The following is a 17,388-nucleotide window of genomic DNA, read 5'->3' on the forward strand; positions in this document are numbered from 1 at the left end:
ATGTAAAGGAAACTAAAAATAGGTTAGCTTTTCCGTGTGTCCTCCTAGCAGTGCAAATCATAACTCCTATAATGTAAAGGAAACTAAAAATAGGTTAGTTTTGCTGTTTTAATTTTTTGCTTGATTTGAAGAGTCTCAGGTCTTTCTGACTCCAAGCAGTTCTTCAGTTCTCTGAACCAACTGTGTGTCCTACAATGTAATTTAATTCCACCACTAACTACTTGGAGTCAGGGCAGAGCCCACAGGTTAAGAGGCTCAGTCCCACAAGAGTGCCTCACTTTATTTTTTATTTTTTTGCGGTACGCGGGCCTCTCACTGTTGTGGCCTCTCCCGTTGCGGAGCACAGGCTCTGGACGTGCAGGCTCAGCGGCCATGGCTCATGGGCCCAGCCGCTCCGCGGCATGTGGGATCTCCCCAGACCGGGGCACGAACCCATGTCCCCTGCATCGGCAGGTGGACCCTCAACCACTGCGCCACCAGGGAAGCCCAAGTGCCTCACTTCAGATGCCGCTTTAAAGTCTCAAGTCTTCAGGGCACCCACACTTCTGTCTGACTTGGCTACATATTTGGCGGTCCCCACAGCCCCTCTTCAGGTTCCATAATTTGCTAAAACAACTCATAAAACTCTGGAAAATACTTGTTTACTGACTTCTTACGAAAGATACTACTCAAGAACAACTAAGTGAAAGAGATGTGCAGGGCCAGGGATGGGTTGGGGAGGGGCACAGAGCTTTTATACCCTCTCTGGGCACACCAGCCTTCCAGCACTTCACTGTGTTCACGACCCAGAAGCTGTCCTAACCACCTTGTTGAGGAGTTGTTACGGAGGTTTCTTTACATAGGCAGACATAGGCAGAATTGACTAAATCACTGGCCATTGACGATTAAGCTCAATCTCCCTCTGTGAAAGTTGGGGGATGGGGCTAAAAGTTCCAACCCCTAACACCTGGTTGGTTTTCCTGGTGACTAGCCCTCATCGTGAAGCTAACTAGGGCCTGACAAGAAGGAGCTCATTATGAATAACAAAAGACAGTCATCACTCAGGAGATGGCCAAGAGTTTTAGGAGCTCTGTGCTGGGAACCTGGGACAAAGACCAAATACGATATTTATTGTATCACAAGAGTACTGTCATTGAGATAGATTCCAGCTAGATAAGATCAAGATTGATAAGCTTTGATCTTCACTCTTGTTTTGCGGAATTAAGCAAAAATAAAAATCATAGTGAAAAAGATCTATCAACAAAAATATTTACTACGTTTTTATTTATAACTGAAAAATGTTTCATGTGTAAAAGATGGTTAAGTAATTCCACTTGATGGAATGTTATGTGGCTAAGCTTAAAGCATGAAGAGTGGAAAAATGCTTGTGGTGTAATAACTATAACTATTTTCAATTTTTTTTCTTAATGGCAAACTTTCCCTATTTTTTTTTTTTTTTTTTTTTGCGGTATGCGGGCCTCTCACTGTTGTGACCTCTCCTGTTGCGGAGCACAGGCTGCGGACGCACAGGCTCAGCAGCCATGGCTCACGGGCCCAGCCGCTCCGTGGCATGTGGGATCCTCCTAGACCAGGGCACAAACCCGTGTCTCCTGCATCGGCAGGCGGACTCTCAACCACTGCGCCACCAGGGAAGCCCTCCCTATTTTTATTATTTATTTATTTGGTTGCGCTGGGTCTTAATTGCGGTAGGTGGGCTCCTTAGTTGCAGCTCGCCAGCTCCTTAGTTGCGGTATGTGGGGCCCTTAGTTGTGGCATGTGAACTCTTAGTTGCTGCATGCATGTGGGACCTAGTTCCCTGACCAGTGATGGAACCAGGCCCCCTGCATTGGGAGCGTGGAGCCTTAACCACTGTGCCACCAGGGAAGTCCCGTAACTGTTTTCATTTTGAAGAATACAGAATTATATAGACACTTCTCGGTAAAACATAAATGAAAAAAGATTCGAAAGGAATGAAAAATGATATTGTACAAGACTAGAAATCCAGAATTTTTCTCATTCTATTTTCCATACATTTTAAGTCCTGTGAAGAGAATACAGGTGTATGGACCAGGGTATCAAGGTTTATTGCCAGATTTTAAAAACCAAATAATTACATAAGATGACCTAATGCTTTAAATCTTGTGTTAGGTGGAAGAACAATCGCCCTTTTTCAGCAGATGGAAATTATCGTCCTTTAGCCAGGACAAGACAACAGAATATCAGCATGCAGCGTCAGGAAAACCTTCGCTGGGTGTCAGAACTCTCTTATGTAGAAGAGAAAGAACAGTGGCAAGAACAAATCAATCAGCTAAAGAAACAACTTGATTTCAGTGTCAATATTTGTCAGACTTTGATGCAAGACCAGCAGGTAAAGTAGAATTTTTTTATCTTGTTTTTGAAGCAGTACACGTTTTTCTCATGTCATCGGCAACTATTCTGAAAATTTTCTTTCCACAGACTCTGTCTTGTCTGCTACAAACTCTTCTCACGGGCCCTTACAGTGTTATGCCCAGCAATGTTGCATCTCCTCAAGTACATCTTATAATGCACCAGTTGAACCAGTGCTACACCCAGCTAACATGGCAACAGAATAATGTACAAAGGTAATCTGTTTCTTAGAAGTAGTGAGAGTGTATAGTAAGTGCTAAAACTGAGCAAGAGTTTTACCGTTACCTTCTGGGAGAAAAGGGCCTGAACCAAATTTCATTTTCGAATATTCTGACACCTGGGAATTTTATAAGCAGAGATATTGCTCAATGTTCCTTTTTAATACCGTGGACCTGACTTTAAAAAAAAAATTTTATAGTACTCAACTTTACACTTACCTTAGGTAGGTTGTATGGTGTGTAAATCATACCTCAGTAAAGCTGTAAACAATATAAACAATGAGTGTTGTAATTATGCCTACTATCTGTTAGAAGTGCTAATAAGCACAGTTCTTGTTGCAAAGGCTAAGTTACTGAACTAAGCATGCAGGACAAGCAGATGTTTGTTGTAGTAAACATCAGAGCAGTCAGTTTGTTCCACATACTGTTGAATCATGTCTTACATATATTCTTTCTGGATGTACTTTACATAGATGGTAATACAACTGATCTTTAAATTACTGACTCCTTAAATTTTTACAGGTTGAAGCAAATGCTAAATGAACTTATGCACCAACAAAATCATCCAGAAAAACCTGGAAGCAAGGAAAGAGTCAGTAGTGCATCACACCCTCCTTCTCCCAGTTTATTTTGTCCTTTCAGCTTTCCAGCACAGCCTGTAAATCTGTTCAACCTACCGGGGTTTACTAATTTTTCATCATTTGCACCAGGTAAGTGGCTGAAAACTTATTAATGAAAATAAATAAATGCAGAGTGTTTGAGAATAACATTTGTCTATTGCATGGATTTTTATCAGTCCCTTTTGGAGTGGTAGGAAATGTTGGCAAAGAAAGTTATAAACTCTTTTCTACATTGATTCTTTATAGTGAACTCTTAAACTGAATGTGGTTGCTAATGAAATTAAGTAAATTATGAATGATTGCTTAGTCTTTTACCTTTGAATTATTCAACAAGTATTTATCAAAGGAGAAAGGGAATTAACCTGTGTACTGGCTGCTGTACATCAGGCACTGTGTAAAATATTAGGAGAGGAGAGGTGAATAAGGCAGTGCTCTTGTAGAGGAGCTTTGTGTCTTGGTAGGGAGATATATACCACTAGAGTAAAGGTGTTTGGCTTAGGCTCATATTTACTTTTACTTAGTTTAGGCTTTTATTCAGACTTTTTCTGTACCTGTCATGTGCCAGGCACTATATAAATGACTGGGATTCAAAGATGTTAAGCCTGATGCTTTAAGGAATTTAGAGTCTAGTGAAGAAGCTAAGAATGTTAATAAATGCTTAGTGCTTTGCCATGGGTGCTGTAGCAGTGGTGCAGATGAGGTGAATGACCTACTTTTCCTTGGGGCAAGAGATTATCAGCAAATCTCTTTTTTCCTAGAGAAAGTGATATTAAAGCTAAAGAATGAATATAATTTTTTTCCAGGGAGATTAGAAGGGAAAGGACTTTCTGATGAATGGAACCACTTAGAGTTACAAAGCAATGGAACAGTATACTACTTAGGGAATTTAGAGGTCATGAAGTATGGCTAGTGTTTAGGGCCATGACAGGGGAAGTAGTAGTTGATGTGGCTGGTGAGCAGTGGAGGCCTTTGTGCTGTGCAAAGAAGCTTAGACTTCCTGCTGCTTACTAGAGGGGCCATTGGAGGATTTTGAGCAGAGGAATAGCATGAGGTTTATATTTTAAAAAGATTACACTAGTGATAGTGTTGATTGAGATTGGAGGGAAGGTGCTAAGGGTATAGATGGTGACTGGAAGGCAATTGCAGTAATAGCAGGGAAGGAATGACAGCTTGACCTAAGGCATCGGCAGTAGCGGTAAAGAAAAAGGAGTAATTTTAAAGACATTCTGGAGGTAGAATGATCAGTTAGGTGAGGTGAGTCATGAAGGGAGAGGAGTTGAAGGTGTTTGCCAGAGAATATAGGAAGAGGAAAAGGGTTGGGAGGGCTCTGTGAATATAAATATCCGCAGATACAGTGTATTTTCTTAACAGGATTATAAAAGCAATGGCCGTTAAACAATTTAACAAGGTTTTTAGTTCTTAGGTGTGGATAAATATTGGCAGCAGACTTTTAAAAAAAATTAATTTATTGCCTGTATTGGGTCTTCGTTGCAGCTTGCAGGCTTTCTCTAGCTGCGGCGAGCGGGGGCTACTCTTTGTTGCAGTGCGCAGGCTTCTCATTGTGGTGGCTTCTCTTGTGGTGCAGCACAGGCTCTAGGCATGCAGGCTTCAGTACTTTTGGCACACGGGCTCAGTAGTTGTGGCTCACGGGCTCTAGAGCGCAGACTCAGTAGTTGCAGCGCACGGGCTTAGTTGCTCCGCGGCATGTGGGATCTTCTCAGACCAGGCCTCGAACCTGTGTCCCCTGCATTGGCAGGCGGATTCTTAACCACTGTGCCTCCAGGGAAGTCCCAGCAGACGTTGTTTGAGTAGGCATTTAAGAAACAAATAATGTAAGAAATTGCACATGCAGTTCCTTTTTGTCACAATATGCCTTATACCCATGCCAACCCTGTACGAAGACTGTTCATTCTTCACAGTCAATCTAGTTCAGTTTTGTGAAACCCTCCCTGATCCCCTTCTCCCACAAGTTGTAAGTAGCCGTTTGTAAATACCTCTGGTACAGCACTGTATATTAAGTGTGTGATTATATTTTACTTCCCATGTAGAGTGTAAAGAACCTAAGCTTTGGAGCCATGCAGACCTGAGATCTAACCTGCTCTTTCATTTACTAGGCATTTGATCTCTAAACCTATTTTCTCACTAGTAAAATGAATATAATACCTATTTCACAGTGTTGTTTTGAGCATTAAATGAAGTAACATGTAACGTGCCTACAGTGGAGTCTTGTACCCAGTAATACTCTGATAAATATCAAGCATTATTTTTGCTAACTTTTAGGTCTTAAGGGGTTGGGGATCAGTATTTATCTTTGAATCACCAATGCTGAAAAGATAGCAGACTGAGTTGTAAAACAGTGATTGAGTAAATGAGTGCTACTTTATTTTAATCACAAATTTTTCTTTTGGTGGATTTGAATGGCATATTTAATTAAAACTTTTAAAATTTCATTTTAAGGCTAAAGGTGCTTCTTTATTGTTGTCTTACCCATTGTTTTTATTTATTAGGTATGAATTTCAGCCCTTTATTTCCTTCTAATTTTGGAGATTTTTCTCAAAATATTTCTACACCCACTGAACAGCAGCAACCATTAGCCCAGAATCTTTCAGGGAAAACAGAATACATGGCTTTTCCAAAACCTTTTGAAAGTAGTTCTTCTGTTGGAGCAGAAAAACAAAGGTACTTGATTGTAAACATAATCCATTATTTGCTTAAATATCACTTTGTGATTACATCTAATTATCTGTAATTTGAGAATGTAATTAGGGAGGATGTTTGTGATTGTCTGACTTGATAGTGTTGGAAATGTGAAGTTTTGACATCTTACCAGGTGTCACTCAGGCGTATACCTGCTGCTAACCCTTGTACAAGAGCGGTTCAGAGTTTTGATCAGGGTGTCCCGTGAGGTTCATTTTGGAAGGATATGACCTAACCCATAGAGTGTCTTTGGCCTTGATTTGATATCTGTCTTTAAGGTTATACCAGTTCACTGTTCATTGATGTAGAAATAGTAACTAATATTAACTGCTGGAGGATAGTTGTTACAAAGTGATGGCTCCTTTGTTTGATTCATGGCCCCTGATTAGAGTAAGTTCCTAAGGCCCATCCAAATGTAATATTGAGTACTATTAGGTTATAAAAACAACTTTTGTCAAGGAAGTTTTAGCAATACATAGTCAGGATTCCTTTTTCTCTCTGTTTCTCACATTTATTATTATTATTATTTTTTTTTTTGCGGTACGCGGGCCTCTCACTGTTGTGGCCTCTCCCGTTGCGGAGCACAGGCTCCGGACGCACAGGGTCAGCTGCCATGGCTCACGGGCCCAGCCGCTCCGCGGCACGTGGGATCCTCCCGGACCGGGGCACGAACCCACGTCCCCTGCATCGGCAGGCGGACTCTCAACCACTGCGCCACCAGGGAAGCCCACATTTATTATTTTTTAATACGATAATCTTCCCAATTATAATTTTGACCCAAATAGTGTGTGAAAGACTCATTGGATTGGCTCAGGTTAATCATTCTTTAAAGCATTTTTATGGCTTGATAAATAATGTTTTTAATGATTGTTTTAATCCAGAAAATGATTTTGATAGCCCGCTGGTAAAAAGATTATAGCCTTTTTATTGTTGTTATTTACTTCAGAAAAACTTTTTAAAAGGATGAAAAATCAGAGGTCAGTTGAGCCTAATACTTCTTCTGTCAGAAGTATCTCTGATTTTGTTTTTCCTATCCCTTTATAAATATATAGGTTACATTACTTCTCCCTTTAGTTAGGTATGTGGGCATGTCTCAGCCTCTTAAATTAGCATTTTGACAGTTTAATTGTTAAATCATGAACATTTTGGTTTTGTTTTTTACTTAATTAACCAAAAATTCTTAGAATTCAACTTGGTGTTCACCTCCAGGAATCCTGTGGTAGACCTCCCTGACCTTGCCTGACTCCTTTTCTTATCTGCACTAACCTTTTTTTCCTACTAAATCTTGTGTTACTCTGTGAAAGTATTCTATTGTCAGAGCCTAAAACAGTGTTTAGTGCTCAATTGACATTGAGAAATGGTGGTTGAATGAATCTCCATCACAAGCAATAAAAATTTATTCAAAGCTTTAGTGAATGGTCTTCCTATTGGAAGGTCCCTACTTCATTATTATCTATAGTTTATATGTAATTGGTAGTAAAAAAAAAAAAGATGCATCTGAGTATTATTATTTTAGATATTAGACCTACTTCAGATTAGACCTCATCTCTTTCCAAAATTTCAGCTATTATAGGTTCCCTGAATTAAATGGCTGGAGATAACAAAGAGGTCAGAAAAAACATTGTAGTTGTTAGCTCGGGTCAGAAAACTTTTCCTATAAAGGACTACGTAGTAAATATTGCAGGCCATAGTGTCTGTCATAACCATTTATCTCTGCCATTTTTGCACAGAAGCATTTATAAACAATATGTAAACAGATAAGTTGCTGTGTTCCAAGAACACTTGATTTATAGACAGTGAAATTTGAATTTTATGTAATTTTCATGTCTCATAAACTATATTTCTCCTTTTAATTTTTTTCAACGATTTAAGAATATAAAGATCATTCATAGCTCTCAGGCCGTACAAAAAAACAGGCAGCAAGCTGAATTTGGCATGTAAACTGTAGGTTTGTTAATCTTTGTCTTGAATTAATCCCTATAGATCAATGTCTCCCAAATTATATTCTTAGGAACTCTGTTGTCCATGTCAGGTTCGGTAATAAAAAGTTTCAGACAGCATGTTCACTATGTTCCCTTCGAAGACATTTATAAAACACATTGGCATATTGAAAGTTCTGAGAAGTACTGCAGACCTGTTTAACTTTGTTTTGTGTAATTTTTCCCAGATTTAGATAACCAGTGAATACCTATTAACATATTAAGGGGTGCCAAAGTTTAGCAGGTAGAATTTGGAAAATGACACTAAGCTAACAGAGCTAAATAAGACTTAATGTGCAGAGAAATAAATTACTAGTTACATGGCCAGTTGTTTTCACCAGATTCTGGTTATATTTGAACTGCTTTAGGTGACACAGATCCATGTGTGTTTCCAAACTTTTTACTGTGATTCTCTTTCAGTTGTTTCTTTTTTTGTTTTTTCCTTGTATGTCCCATCCTCCTTTGATCTTACCTTCCCACTCTTTCCATCATGAATGCTGGACCTTTGATTTGGAAGTCTCACTAGTGAAAATGGTTTAGTGAGAAAGGTCTAAGATTAAAGTTTAAAGTAATTTAGTACCTTAGCCTGTGTAACATTTTCATTTTTAATGTGTATTTTGTGGGAATATTTTTATAGCCTGTTGACAGTTTTTATTTACCTGAATCTACTAGTAGACTATAAATTAAGTATATCTGGAGTTTTCAGTAGATATAGAAATATATCATTGTAATATATAAAAACTTATTTTCATTGGTAAGGAATCAAAAACAGCCCGAAGAGGAGGTGGAGAACAGTAGGACACCATGGTTATATGACCAAGAAGGTGAAGTAGAAAAACCATTTCTCAAGACTGGATGTGCAGTGTCTGTGAAGAAAACAACAAATAGTAATCGCAAAAATCAATTAGATACCAGTAGGAGAAGACGCCAATTTGATGAAGAGTCGTTAGAAAGCTTTAGCAGTATGCCTGACCCAGTAGATCCAACAACAGTAACTAAAACATTCAAGTCAAGAAAAGCATCTGCACAGGCCAGCCTGGCATCTAAAGATAAAACTCCCAAATCAAAGAGTAAGAAGAGGCATTCTACTCAGCTGAAAAGCAGAGTTAAAAATATTGGTAAGTACTGAAATTTGTTGACTTGATCAGCATAAATGTTGGTACGCTTACTCTCACATGTTGGCGTGTATCATTTCGGTGTGGCTGTTGAGGAGGCACTGTTGTAGACCCACCTGAGCAAAGTCATTTTTAGTTACCTTTGAGAACTTTTTAAATAAAATTTATCAAATAGGGTTTAATGGTGTAGCTATTTTAAAACATGGCATTTATTCTTTTTTGTGCTTCTTAAAACTTCTTACTATGTATGTGGTTCCTATGAGCTCGGAACTTTTACTGTTCTCTCGTTTAATATTACGTGCAAGACCTCGTTGGTGACTTCTGGCTAGATCCGCGATGGATTCATTTAAAGAAATGCAGGCCTCTGACTACACTGCAGTCTTTGGATATCATGTAGGTGAAGTCACTTTTAGAACAAGTTTGCTCTTAGTCCTTCAGGAACTGAACCTTAGTTAATAGGAGAAAACATTAATCCATATTTTATTGAATCTTGTCATTGAGTATAATATCAAAGTTCTCTTTATAGTGTTCACTGCATGCCACTTCTTTAAAATATAGATTTTTTATGATTTTTGAAGAACTTAGTGAAGTCTAACACTGGTTAAAAATTGATTTACTAGCTAAAATCTGGAATATTATAGTTAAAGGATGCGCCTTCCAGTTTGCAAGGGACACTTTTTGGCTGTGGCCTTGAAAGGTCGTTCTGCGTTCAAGGAGATAGTATTTGGTGCTTAAGAGCAAAATATTCTAGGCTTATAATCAGAAAATTGTGAAAACTCACTGCATCTACTAACTTCCTCTCTTGGAAGCTCACAGTACATTATAAGTGTAGTAAAGGTCCTGGGACACTCTGCAGTTAAAATCCACTTGTAAGCTTTGGCAGCATTCATCTCAGCCATCTTTGGATAATGGAACCCTTGAAAAATCTGATGAAAACTATGGATGTGAAAAAGAATACATGTACGGTTTTTTTCATTTCAGTACCTCATGTTTCCTAAAGTCCTGGGCTGCTACTCCTACTCCCATGTAAAGAATCTGATTTCATGGTTAAACAAGCAAACGTGAACAGGGGTAACATTTTTCTCAGCATACACATTATCATCCTTGAAATAATTTTTCAGTTATTTAGGTTTGGGAGGAGCTGATTACTTAGTAGATTAGTGATCTGAAACCATTCAAATGAATGAAAATACAACTACGATGCCTTTTCCATGGTCACTCTTGGTGCCACTAGAGAGGATTTAAGTAGATAGTGACCATTTTGAGAGAGGCCCTCGGGGTAACTCTGAACTTCTTTTTAACGTAGTTGCTCCAACAAAATGCTTTTTGTCATATGAGTAAGTGGAAAGAAACTAACCTTTGTTATCCCAGCATTCTCTCATTCAGCTGGTTATTTTGAGTGTGCTAGGGCAGTGCTTCTTGAACTTGATAATGTTTCATACAAATCTCCTTGGGAATCTTGCTTAAAGTCAGAGTCTGATTCCATCAGTCTGAGGAGGGACCTGATAGTCTGCATTTCTAACAAGTTCTCCCATGCGTTGTTGATCAGCATTGACAGTGTAGTCTGTGGACTACAGTTTGAGTAGCAGGGTCTCAGAGGGCACTCAGCCAGCATATGGCCATGTCTGCCTGAGCCTAGAAATCCTGGTGTATTTGTATTTTTGAAACCCCTTTATTCTGAAGAATTATGGTTCCAGATATACAATTCAGCTTTTCTTTTACTTCAAGGCAAAGATTGACATTCTGATCTATTTGCTCTCTTTTCTCATACTTCAGTATAAAAGTACTTGCCAAGAATGCACATTCACTTTTGTTCAAAAGGGCTTTAAGACCATCTGTTAGTGGGAGCTCCACTTTAAGGTGCACACACAAAGGTAAAAGACCTGATAGCAGAACCGAACTAATATATGCAGCGTCAAAATAATATGTAGCAAAATCAAATGAGCTAAGTCCTTGCTATGCAGAATGTGAACCATGGACAGGCAGCATCCGCATCATCTGGGAGCTTATTAGAAATGCAGACTCTTGGGCCCCACCTTATACCAACTGAATCAGTACGCATTGTTTTTCAGTTTGCATATTAGCAAGATTCCCGATGTTTTAATATGAATATATGCACATTAAAGTCTGAGAAGTGCTGAGCTAGACCACTAATTTATGTTGTGTTTGTTCTCTTTGTGGGATAGGAATAGCCATGATTTCTTAGAAGAAAGAATGTTTACTCTGTCTTAAAGGAAGTAGGAATGGAGGTCGATGGAGGGAAGATTGGAAAGCATTCCAAATTGTAGTAACAATAGGAAAAGTAATATAGAGTCAGGGTGAAGCAAGAAGAGAAGATGAGAGAACTGGGGAAGGAAATAGGATATGACAAATAGGCCAGCACAGTGGGACTTAAGTTGCTGTCTTAAAAGATATAGTACAGCCAGTTATACTGTTACAAATTTGAGCTGTTTCTATGTTTTTTGCACATGTTGACAGTCTTTCAGAAGTAGCATGCTAAATCTTCATTTAACTTTGTTTCACATGATGGTAATGTACCAGTGATGGTAATCTTTAGAAGGTCTTTATATATAAAGATACATATTATTGCATGCAAAGTAAGATTTTACAAATTATGTGCTAATTATCTTTTAAGCTTCAGTTCAAATTCAGACTTTATGAGTTGAGCATGACTTCTTGCCTTGCTGGGTACTTGAGTTATCAGACATATGACTTGGTTTACAGACCCATAATTTGGCTACACTCTACCAGACCCATTTCCTCTTTTGATGGTATTAGAGAGGAGTAGAAGCATATAGTCTAGATGGTCCTCATTCTTGTCTTGGGAAATTGGATGGGACTGTTAGTATACTGACTTCTGGGTTCCACCCAGCCCTGAATCTTTTCGTTTCTTTCTTCCCCCACTCTTCTTGCTCACTAATGAAGATTGAGATAAAATGGATGTCTCGCATTAGGCAAGATAAGCCCTGACAGATGTGGCCCATTTTAAATTCAGAGTTTATTATTTAATGAAGTCAGAGAAAGGAAGGGTAGGCAAAGGTGCCAGCTCCCTGTGTCCCTTATTCCACTCACCACAAGGGCGACGCTGAAACAGAAGGGGCCAGATGATAGTTGCATCATGAGTGGTGGGGCGCCCTGTAGCCTAGGAGCCAATGCTGTGCGGTAGCTAAGCCACAGTCGAGAATGGAGATGTACCCTCGGGGTGAGGCGAACTGGTCTCATGTTTTCATCAGAGCCCAGGAGGAGATGAGAAGTTCTCTCATGACAGCCTTTCAGGGGAAAGAGAGGAAAATCATAAGGCCTTCCGCCAAGACTTAGATTCAGCGACGGTTCAGTCCTTCCCAGTGTGGCCTGTGTAGGTACATGGAAGGTCTCCAGGGTGCTGTGGCTGAGCTGTTTCCCTGTATTGGAGACACAACTAGAAGTACTGTTTCTTCCAGCTCTGTCAGCCACTTGTGCTGAGAAAGACAGGAGATAACCCCCTTATAATAATGACCATCATATGTCATTGTTGCTGTTGTTATATCAGCTGGCCTGGCCAGTGTTACTCTGAAGTATTACTGACTTTCATTAAATCTTCTACTTTCCCTGGAGGATTACTATTAAAGTGTCCCAAAGAGAAACAAATCAACAGTAGTACCTTAACTTTGGAAATCTAGCCCTTGATATTTTTAAATTGGGACTCATGTAAAACCATGGGTTTTTTTTTTCCCTCTTTTTATAGCATCTTAAAAATTATAGCATGCTTCTCTTCACAGTCTTAGCTCTTTTGGAAGATGACTGATTTTTTTTTTTTTTCCCCTCACTACTGGGGCTCCCTAAAGAGAATTTTGTGTATGCTGCATGATATATATTTTAATTTTGATTAGAATCCATTCAGCACTTTTCACATGATTCAGTAACAGCAGTTAGAAGCTTAATTTCATTTATATAAATGTTCTTGTTAGAATAACATACTTTATTTTCTTCAGAGCTATGTTTGCTGTTAATTAAATAAGCAATAGTACTACCATTTATATCATTTTACATATTACTCTTGGCAATCGTACCTTTTATTGCTTTTTATGTAGTAGTCCAAAGTAACCCACAGGGCTCTTTTTCCGGTAAGTTTCATGCAGATTGAATGAGAGTGGCTTGAGAGTCTGAGAGACCAACAAAGAAATCAGGAACCTATACATGAGATGATGAAGTCGTAACTTGAATGATGGCCTTAGAGAAAGAAAGGGAAGTTGAATCCAGATAGGATATCACAGAGAATAATTTGACAGTATATTGGGAACTAATTTGTTATTAACAGAGCAGCCGTTGTGATCTAGAGAGATAAGCAGCAAGGCTTTAGGTTCTGCTGGCTCTTTCAGAGAGTGAGCAAAAATCAGAGCCCTGTGGTTTTTAGAGAAAACTTGGTTGGAGGAGATGCATGCAACCCCTCCTTCCACGGGGAGGGCGCTTCCCTCCCTTCCAAGAGTAGCTGTCTTTTGCCACTTCAAAGTACTAATGGGAAAGGGTGTCACTGAAAAAAGAGGCGGCATCCTACCTACCCTGAACACGGTAAAGCATTTACCTTTGCAGCTGAGGAGCCTGAGGGGTCGAGAGGCTTCCTTCTTCATCGTCTTGATGGGAGGCTGACAGCTTGCCAGCCAGACCATTGCTTCACCATGGGCATGAGGCTCCCAAGCACTGCCAGCGTGCTGCCATTAAGGCTGCCCAGCAGTCGGGTCCAGCCTGAAGGGTAGATAAGAGTCGGGGCTAACCCAGTAAACATAACAGTGCACATAAAAGGGACCAGCAGCCAGACAGAAGTCATGGAAGCAGACCACTAGAACAGGTAAAATCTAGTCAAAACAGAATTATTGAAGGAAATACTCACTTGAGCAAAATGATAAGAATATTTAAGCAGATTGAATTATTTTTAAAAAGCAGATTGAATTATAACATAAATTCTTGAGAACTAGAAAAAATGATTTTCACATTTAATGTTTAGATTATTTGAAAAAGAGGACAAATGCTATTAAGTTCCAAATTACTGGCCTAGAAAATTAAAGGGAAGAACTATGTCATTACACAGAGCAAAAAGTACTAAGAGATAAAATAAAGAGGGAAATGATTAGAGGCTTAAGGACAAATCTTGGAGATCTGATATACAAGGAGTTCTAAAGGAGAAAAAAAAAAATGGAGAGGCAGTAATTCAACAAATAATAAAGGGGAATCTTTAATGAAGAAAGACTCAAGACTGCAGATCAAAATAGCTGACTGTTGCCCAGCCAGGAGGCATGGAGAGAAAGTACATACCCCTTCTCCCCTGTGTATAGACTGATACAGCTCCTGGATTCTGAGGAAAAAGTAAAAATCCTCTAAGCTTCCAGGTTGGAAGAACAAGTTACATATAAAGAAAAAAAACAAATTGACATCAGACAGTCTTACTTAAAACCTAAAAAAGTAGAAGTGAAATGACATCCATTCGTGGACAAAAAGGGACTACAACTCAAGAATCCTACTCTCCGACAAGAGACTCTTCACCTGTCAAGCTGAAAAAGATACTGGTGTATCCTATCTGAAGAAAACTATAAAGACAACATATGAATCAGATAGAGACCTTTATATAAGGGAAGGTGAAAAGGAGAGGTAACAGTTCAGTAAAGAAAGCAGTAGTTTAATCTCAGCTATTAATGTAAATTCAAAAGTAAAATACTAGCAAATTGAACCTGCCAGTATATGAAAAGAGTATTGGACTGTTGTCAGCAGGGTTTATCACAGAAATGTAATCGTGATTTATTTTCAGGAAATCTGTCAACATAATTGATTATATCAACCACATTACAGGACAGAAGTCATGTAATCATAGTGGTAGGTTAGATAAAATTTTAAATCATTCCTAATGAAAGTGCACCTAGAAAGGGAGGCAGTTATTTAAATATAATAGAGGCTGTTATCTGATGCCACTTACAGGCACTATTGTAATTGAAAATACTCCAGAGATATCTCTGTCAAAATTAGGAATTAACAGGGATTCCCTCTCTACCACCATCATTATTTAGCATTGGTTGGAAAGTATTATGACAAGATTAAATGATTGGAATAAATATTTGAAAAGGAGGGAAACAAATTTTATATATTTTCTAAGCCAGCCCGAGAGACACTGGAAAACAGCTACCTAAGTTAGCTAAGTTAGTAAAGTAATTATGAAATAAGATTATGAAATAAGTGTGTAAATATTTTTCTCTATCATAGTAGTACCCAGTAGAAATGGAAGTGGCAGGGAATATTCTTTTCATAGTAGTATCAAAAGCTACTGCGACCAAAAATCCTTAGGAATAAATTTAACAAGAAATGTACGAGATCTATAAAAATTTTTTTGAAGAACACGAAACAAGATTAAGCAAATATAAAAGCATAACTATGTTCTTAAGTTAGAATTTATAAAATTGCAACTAAAGATTCTGCACGCTGCAACAACGATCCCCCGTGCTGCAGCTAAGACCTGGCATAGTCAAATAAATATATAAATAAATATTTAAAAATAAGTAAATTCTCCTCAAATTAATAAATACTTTTAATGTGTTTCTATTTTGAATCCTCATGGATTGTTTTTGAAATTGGGGGAAAAAGATCTCAAAACTTCTGTGGAAGGACCAGTGTCCAAAAATAGCTAAGAAAAGAAGCTAGATAGGACTTGTCTTACCAGGTGTTTAAACATAGTGTAGAACTTCTGTGGCATTGGAATAGATAAGTTAAACAGATGGAATGCCCAGAAATAAAACCCAATAAATGTGGAGATTTAATATATTGACCAAGGTTGCATTTTAATTCAGTGGGAAAAGGGTAGGTGTAACCAACTATCCACGTGGAACAAAATAAAGTTGAATTCCTACCTTGTGCTAGATGCCGAAAAGTAACTGAAAAAAAGATTAATACCAAAACTTGGAAGAGTTAATAGAATATATGTATAACCTATGGGTGGGGAAGGCTTTATACCAAGTCATATTAAATAAAAGGTATACAAAAGCAGACATCTGATTATTTAATGCCCCTTATTCTTCTGTCTATCATGGACATATATAGATTAGATGTGATTCTTTCTTGTATTTCCTAATACTGAAAAATTGTTAGCTTGGAGTCTAGTAGAGAATTTGGGTTATATAAGGTCTACCATGTAGTTTGAGTTGGGATGTATTCATTGAGATGAATATCGAAGGACAATGAAGTGTTAGAATTTATTACTGTTATCCTATGCCTACAAAGGTTATCGCAAAGATTTTTCTGAAACATACTATTTACTGTTTTGATTTCTGGTTACACCAGGCCTTCACAGCATTCTAAATTGAGTGGCCTATACTGTTTCACTATGGAAATCAATTTCCCTTTCAGTTTGAGTTAGTTGCAACTGATAACAGTTGTCACTTTTTTTACTCAAGGGTATGAAAGTGCCAGTATGTCTAGCACATGTGAACCTTGCAAAAGTAGGAACAGACATTCAGCCCAGACTGAAGAGCCTGTTCAAGCAAAAGTATTCAGCAGAAAGAATCATGAGCAGCTGGAAAAAGTAATAAGATATAGTAGGTCTACAGAAATATCTTCAGGTATGTTCTTTTTTTGGTTTGTTTTAATTTAAGGACTTCTTCATCTTAGATTTGAAAAGCTATATTAAAACAAGCTTAAAATTCATCTATCACACTTTTCTATCATGTGAAAGGTTTTATAGTAGAGTTTACAGTACAGTTCTTGATGTCAAGAAGTGTAAACTGGAAATATATTTTATTGTTATTGTGATACTATCTTTTGATGCATTTTGATAAAATTCTGAATGAACAAGTATAGTTGACATTAATTTGGTACTCCTAATTTGAAATTCTGAAAATATTATCTGAATAAGAGTTGGATATAAAATCACATCGTTCCCCTGCTTAAAATCTTTGGCCTTCACCGTGCCTGCAGGAGAAAGCCCAGATGCCTCAATGTAACATATCTGACCAGCAGAGATTTGATTCCTTCCTGCCTCTCCAGACTCATTTCTCACACCCTGTGCCTTGAACTTGACTCTTTCAGTGGCACTAAACTGCAGTTTTCCCATAGCCACCTCAGCAGTTGTCTTACCTCAGCAGTTGTCCTTCCTGCCTCAAGTCCTTTTTGCTCTTTGTTGGCCTTCGTCTCTGCTGGCTCTTAAGTAAAATCTTAATTCTGGAACTCTGGAACTGTATCCAAATCCAAGCTGGGAGAGGTTACCCTTTCTCCTTTTTGTTTTTCTGTCATAGCCTGTGTAAACCTCTTTTGTTGCCTGTATCACATTATGTAGTATTTACTTGTTTAAGTGTCTGTATCACCTTTTTGGTTCCTTTGGCAGTAGATAATATTTTTTCATATTTGTATCTTAAATGTTAGCATGGAACCTGACACA

General features: G+C 38.3%; 1 protein-coding gene across 27 annotated transcripts in view; it reads left to right on the forward strand.

Moving 5' to 3' along the window:
* Positions 1-17,388, forward strand: part of PCM1 (pericentriolar material 1) — a 96,744-nt gene that overhangs the window by 49,853 nt on the left and 29,503 nt on the right. For 19 of the 27 annotated variants that reach the window (XM_029226280.1, XM_029226287.1, XM_029226300.1 and 16 more), the window contains 6 exons: positions 2,128-2,347; positions 2,437-2,582; positions 3,108-3,295; positions 5,713-5,884; positions 8,641-8,999; positions 16,409-16,573. In XM_029226280.1, the coding sequence (XP_029082113.1) occupies positions 2,128-2,347; positions 2,437-2,582; positions 3,108-3,295; positions 5,713-5,884; positions 8,641-8,999; positions 16,409-16,573 (1,250 nt within the window). The remainder of the gene's footprint in view (positions 1-2,127; positions 2,348-2,436; positions 2,583-3,107; positions 3,296-5,712; positions 5,885-8,640; positions 9,000-16,408; positions 16,574-17,388) is intronic. The other 8 variants (XM_029226301.1, XM_029226302.1, XM_029226292.1 and 5 more) reach the window with 1 other exon arrangement.

The sequence above is a fragment of the Monodon monoceros genome, unplaced genomic scaffold (assembly GCF_005190385.1).
Source record: "Monodon monoceros isolate NGI ecotype Baffin Bay Population unplaced genomic scaffold, NGI_Narwhal_1 Super_Scaffold_17, whole genome shotgun sequence".
In the NCBI taxonomy this organism is placed as follows: domain Eukaryota; kingdom Metazoa; phylum Chordata; class Mammalia; order Artiodactyla; family Monodontidae; genus Monodon; species Monodon monoceros.